This window comes from Phragmites australis, chromosome 23, assembly GCF_958298935.1.
Source record: "Phragmites australis chromosome 23, lpPhrAust1.1, whole genome shotgun sequence".
Lineage (NCBI taxonomy): Eukaryota > Viridiplantae > Streptophyta > Magnoliopsida > Poales > Poaceae > Phragmites > Phragmites australis.
In genome coordinates, this window is record NC_084943.1 from 21,175,367 (window position 1) to 21,180,778 (window position 5,412).

Here is a 5,412-nt window from a genome sequence, read left to right on the forward strand (position 1 = left end):
TGACAAAACAACCATCCTTATAGGACTTTCGCTAGCCAAATGCAAGCAACTTGTATTACAATTTACAAGAATCAGAATGGGTAAATCTCTCGCATCTCATCATTCTACTTGCAAATAACTAACAAGCATACGAGCAATGATCAGCTACGAACAAAAGGAACGAGTACAACTCTAACAGAGGCCGTGGGAGAGGAAATGCACAAATATTTACACCTCTTCTGCACAAAACGAAGGGTCAAGTCAGTGAGAGTAGGAGCTCGGATCCTCGCTGTAAACCGTTTCGCTGGCGCCGAACACAGGCTTCTCTTCTTCCCACTTGACAATCTCCCGGCTGTAACGGACCGCCGAGCGGACCGACTCCTGGTCCAGTGCGTTCACGTAGGATACGTAGAGTTTCCGCCCCGTGAGCGAGTGGAAGAGCCTCTTGAACTTCACTGCCATGTAGTGTGCGGCCATCTGCGCCAGTGTTGCGCCGGTGTGACTGCGCGTGCTTCTGCTGCTGATCAGAGGAGTGAAGCTGTCGAACCAATCACATGATGTTAGCGGGGATTTGTCAATCTTCTGGTCCAGGAGATCAAACTTGGTGAGCAGTAGAAGGAAATCCATCTGCTCGAATGTTGGATGTAGGGCAATGCTCTCAAACAGCTGCCTGCTCTCTATCATCTTGTTGACAACAGTACCATTTGCATATTCATAGTACTCATCATAGTCACTGGCAGCAACACAGAAGATAACAAGCCTCACATCATCGAACATTTGCAGCCATTTGCAGTTCTCATGCAAACCTCTAGTGTTTATTCTGATCAGCTGGTACCTGTAGATTTGAAATGTTCCCTTGTTATCACAACTATTACAGGTCCTGATAGAAATAAAGAATTGAACCTAGAATATGAAGTATACGGTGTCTTAGGACATACAACATACTAGACATACATGTAAGTTTTTAGGTCACCAGGCTCTACATGAAAATGCCCCGTGCAGCGCACATAGAAAAAAGAGAGAACATCTTACTGACATTTACAGAGGTCTAGATAACACTGTACGACAAAACTATAATCATGAAGCTGTAGAAAGACTGAGACAGTATTAGCGGACTACCATTGCCTTTAGAGTGACAGAAGAACTGACCTTAGCAAGGTGTCTTGCGGATCAGGCTCGTAAGCACCCTGTCCATCCAAAGACAGATGTGGGAAAGAGAATTCTGTTGATGCTAGCCCATCTGAGGATGTTATCCCATCAGCATACAGTATATCCATATCAGAGAGCTCATATTCCCCTCGAGAAATATCAACGGCCTGATCATTCCAAACAAGGTTGAACAATGAACAATCATAATTTGCACTATCCAATTCCAATCGCCACTTAAACAATCCCATATAACCAAAGAAAAAAAAGGATTGCCAATAATACCTTGTCAAGAAAATAGCTGCCAGCAGATGGAAGGAACGGCAGTTCACTTCTTCGTCTATATGTAGCTTGAATAGCAGGATCTTTCCATAATTCCTCAACAAGTGGGGCATATTCACGACTAGCTGCAGGGAAGATGTCTTCAAGATTACCTAAAGCCATAGCTTTAAGAATCCAATCAGAGAATGCTTTCAAGCGTGGAATAAGGGAGTATTCAGTAATTTCATCACAGAGCCCAGATCCACAACGACCTGCAGAAACAAACAAAAGTCACTTCTAGCAGGCATAGTTAAGAACATAGGAATGTTTCCTTTTATTAGATTGCTTTACAAAAGAATAAGCAATCGGGAGTCTCCAGGAATGCTGGATGTGTGTGTGTGTGTGTGTGTGTGTGTGTGTGTGTGTGTGAGAGAGAGAGAGAGAGAACAAAACCGATGGTAGATAGCTAACAGTATGGGCATTTTGTCATACCAGAGCTAGAAGGGTCATGTTGACTGATTTTCTTTCTATCAGCTAAAGCTTCCTCTTCAAACCTTTCACGGCCTTCAAGTAATATGCTTAGGTAGTTGTATATGTTGCTTTGTATGATAAGTTTCAGATCTTCACGCTCACCCACCGAAAATGGTTTGCTCTTGTACAAGAACTTGGCCTGAGATATTCAATAGATTCAAGGTCAATTGCCACATCAACATTGCAAAATTTACGGGGTGCAGCAAATCTGGTCATTCAATAAGTGCAAAGTATATATTGGCTATAATGTTCCAAACTTCCAATGTCAACAATGATAATTGGATGGTGATCTTACTGCAGTTGATCAACTTATCTATTTGTGCACATTAATATAATAGATGTCCATAAACATTAGTACCTGCTTGAGTACGGTGCTTGCCCCTGACCCAACCAACAAAAGCTTCTGGATTGTCCTTTGCTCCAGGTAGTCAGGGATGACTCGATTTACCATATGAACAGCTTCTTCGCCATATTGATTAGCTGCTTTGTTAGGTGTTGGCAACGACAGGACAGGACTAAGAAGCTTCACTATAGGCTGGTGAGAAAAACAGATAAATTTAAAGCTGGTTAGTTTCCCCCTAAAAATTACAAGGTATCTACATAAGACGAATCCCAGGGTTACCTTATCCCAGATCTTCCCTTTAACGGTTTTTTGGCCTTCTTCTTGGTAAGTCCCATCAGCATTCACCCAAAAGTGAGGTTTCCCAGCACACTGAACTCCTGCCAACTGAAATCAAACAGACATTTTATTAACAAAAAAAAAAAGAAATAGCTTACATATCTCAAAATCAGGTAGTAGCATATGACTCCAAACCTTAAGCATTTGCAGTTCAGATTTTGTAATCTCTCGTCCATTAATCAATATTCCGGTGTTCCCATTGCTTGCCTTTTGATCCAGAGAACCTCCAACGTTTAGATTTGGACTGATTATGCAATGGGGCTTGTGTCCCTCCTGGAACATTTTCCAAGAGAAGTTTATTGTCAAAGTTGTTGATGTTGATGATATATTATTGAAGATTTGTAAGGAACAAGCAAAATACATGAAGCAGCAACTGAATTATTAATGAATTGTAAAATCACATGAAAAGGATAAAAAGTGACGATTACTATTCAATCTTACCCCAAAACACAAGCCTACCCAAACTATGGAAACAGACATCAAAACTATCATCTATTATATATTATGATTAAATTGCTGTCATCTAGCTATTTCCAAAAAGATTGTGTGTAATGGTTCCTTATGTAGTATCAAAGACATGCCAACATTGATGTACAACCTAATGCTGTTCTGAACTAGCATAATCAAAATTATTAGATTATCCTGATTTAGACAGTACACCATCCACTCAGATTCCTAGGACAATGATAAATCATTTGGGCTATGATACAAGTATACAACACCTCGATTGTACTAATCCATGAAATAAAACCTCATCAAAGTCACCTTTAATATTCCACAGTATCAAGTTCAACAGTAATATCCATGAAGAGTTGCAGACCATGATCAAGATTCCTACCAAGAATATACTTCTAGCGAACTACAAATCTAAATCAGATAAATTGTCCTGGAAAGAGTAAAACCCAACAGAAAAAAAAAACTAAATAAGTAATCTTTCACTTCAAATCTGCTCATTGACAAGAGTAATGACCCTATCTTCACCCTTAAGATCATAACTAAATTGCCACAGAACATTATCAAATCACAACCAGTTTACTACTAGAGTCTTTATTACATCAAGCCCCTACATGCTCCGAATGAAGGACAGTAAAATTCAATCCTTTAACAAGTCGCATACCTTCCCCCAGAAGCCGGAGACCTTGTCGTACCAATAGAACCCAGGCCGGAGCCTAGAAGGCGGGCACGGGCACCCCTGCAGCATCACGAGCTCGTCGGGCGAAAGCTTGGCCCCGTTGACGTAGACGTCCTCAGCCCGCAGCTGGTTCGCCGCGCACTCCCGCTCGCTCCTCATGACCAGCTCCAACTCAGCCGCGCTGAGCAGCCGCCGCAGCACGCGCGACCCTCGCCCCAGCGCGTCCCGCCATGACTCGGCCACGGGCCGGCCGATGCACCCCAGGCACTTGCGCCCCTCCGGCATGGAGCCCATCGCCCGGAGCACGCACCCCGCGCAGTACCTTGCGCCGCAGGCAAGGCACGCCTCCTTGTCGCCGCGGCCCCAGAAGCCGCCCCCTTTCCCGCATCGGTAGCAGCCGCGGGGCCTGGCCCCTCTCCGGAGCGCCGATTCGAAGCGCGCGGGGGAGAGGGAGCCGCTCGATTGGCCAGCAGCGCGGGGGCGGGCCTCCCCTGCGGCGGCATCGTCCTCCTCCTCCTCTTCCTCGTCGTACTCGTCCTCGTCGTCAGAGGACTGGAGGAGGGAGCCGCTGGTCTCGGCGAAGGTGACCGCAGGCTGATGGGGCTTCGGCGGCAGCGCCTGGAGGCCGCCGCTGCCGTCACCGGCGCCCTCGTCGTCGGAGGGGGAGGAGGGGAGCTCGGCGGAGTGGTGCGCAGCAGCGTGGTGGTTCTCGATGACGGAGGTGGGGGAGTCCACAACCGCGGCGGCCCCCGCGGGGGCGGGGGCGGGGGCGGCGGAGCGGGGCCCGGGGTGGGCGTGGACGTGGACGGCCGAGCAGAGGGAGGAAGGGGTGAGCGGGCGGACGACGGGGAGCGAGGACGAGGAGGCGGAGGGCGAAACCGGAGGTGACGAGAGCGAGGCAAGCGGGATGCGGGAGAGGTCGAGCGGGATGGCGCGCGGGAGCGAGTAGGGGAGCGGCGGGCCGTCGTACTCCGCCGCGAAGGAGTAGTCGCCGGCGCCGGCGCCGGCGGCCATGGCCGGATACGGCTGCGGCGGCGAGGAGGTCGAGGAGGAGGAGGCTAGGGTTTGGGGAGATGCATGGGGGGTGGGAAACCCTAGGCGAGAAGGGGAAAGCGTGGGAGACTGGGAGGGACCGAGGGAGCGAGGGAGGAGGCGTAGCTTTTTGGAGCACGCGCGAGGGAGGAGAGGAGACGAGACGAGACGAAAGCGAGAGGGGAGAAGGCGAGTGAATGCTTTTGCCCCTACGCCGGGTCCATGGACCGTTAGACCAGCAGCTGCTTGGAATGGAATGGAGTCTTTTCTTCTCCGACGAACCCAGAGGAGCTTGTACCTGCAGTGGAATGGACCATGGAGTCCTTAGGCCTCCTTTGATCGGAGCCGATGCTCGCGGCATCAAGTATTGGCTCTCTCAGCTGAAGTTGGTATGAACGTTAACTAAGATGTCCAATCGTTTTCTTTCCGGGATAAAAATCCTGTTACGATAGGATTTTCATTCACTTCGGTATTTCAACGGTTTTATTTTACGGTTTTTATCACGAATGGATTTCAAAGTTATTCTCTTCAAGACGGGATTTTTTTTCTTTTCCCTTCGCGATTACTTCGAAGAAAAGCTGTTGAAGATTAGAGAAAATAAAGAAAATAAAAACGAAAAAAAGAATTAGAAAAGAAATAAAATGAAAGAAAT

General features: G+C 47.5%; 1 protein-coding gene across 1 annotated transcript; it reads right to left on the reverse strand.

The window, feature by feature from the left end:
- Window positions 1-4,920, reverse strand: LOC133906735 (extra-large guanine nucleotide-binding protein 1-like). Its single transcript, XM_062348720.1, has 8 exons — window positions 3,714-4,920; window positions 2,732-2,869; window positions 2,540-2,644; window positions 2,276-2,452; window positions 1,879-2,056; window positions 1,411-1,658; window positions 1,129-1,295; window positions 1-814 (listed from the first exon to the last, which is right to left on the reverse strand). Exons 1-8 carry the CDS (start codon window positions 4,740-4,742, stop codon window positions 241-243), a joined length of 2,616 nt encoding a protein of 871 aa, XP_062204704.1. The 5' UTR covers window positions 4,743-4,920; the 3' UTR covers window positions 1-240.
- Window positions 4,921-5,412: the final 492 nt, after the last annotated feature.

Excerpts from the sequence above, each read along its gene's own strand:
- LOC133906735 (XM_062348720.1), bottom strand. The coding sequence starts at position 4,742 with ATGGCCGCCGGCGCCGGCGCCGGCGACTACTCCTTCGCGGCGGAGTAC. Across the intron at positions 2,870-3,713 it reads TCTCCGGCTTCTGGGGGAAG|GAGGGACACAAGCCCCATTG; the intron begins GTATGCGACTTG and ends AAAATGTTCCAG. Across the intron at positions 1,659-1,878 it reads ACATGACCCTTCTAGCTCTG|GTCGTTGTGGATCTGGGCTC; the intron begins GTATGACAAAAT and ends TTGTTTCTGCAG.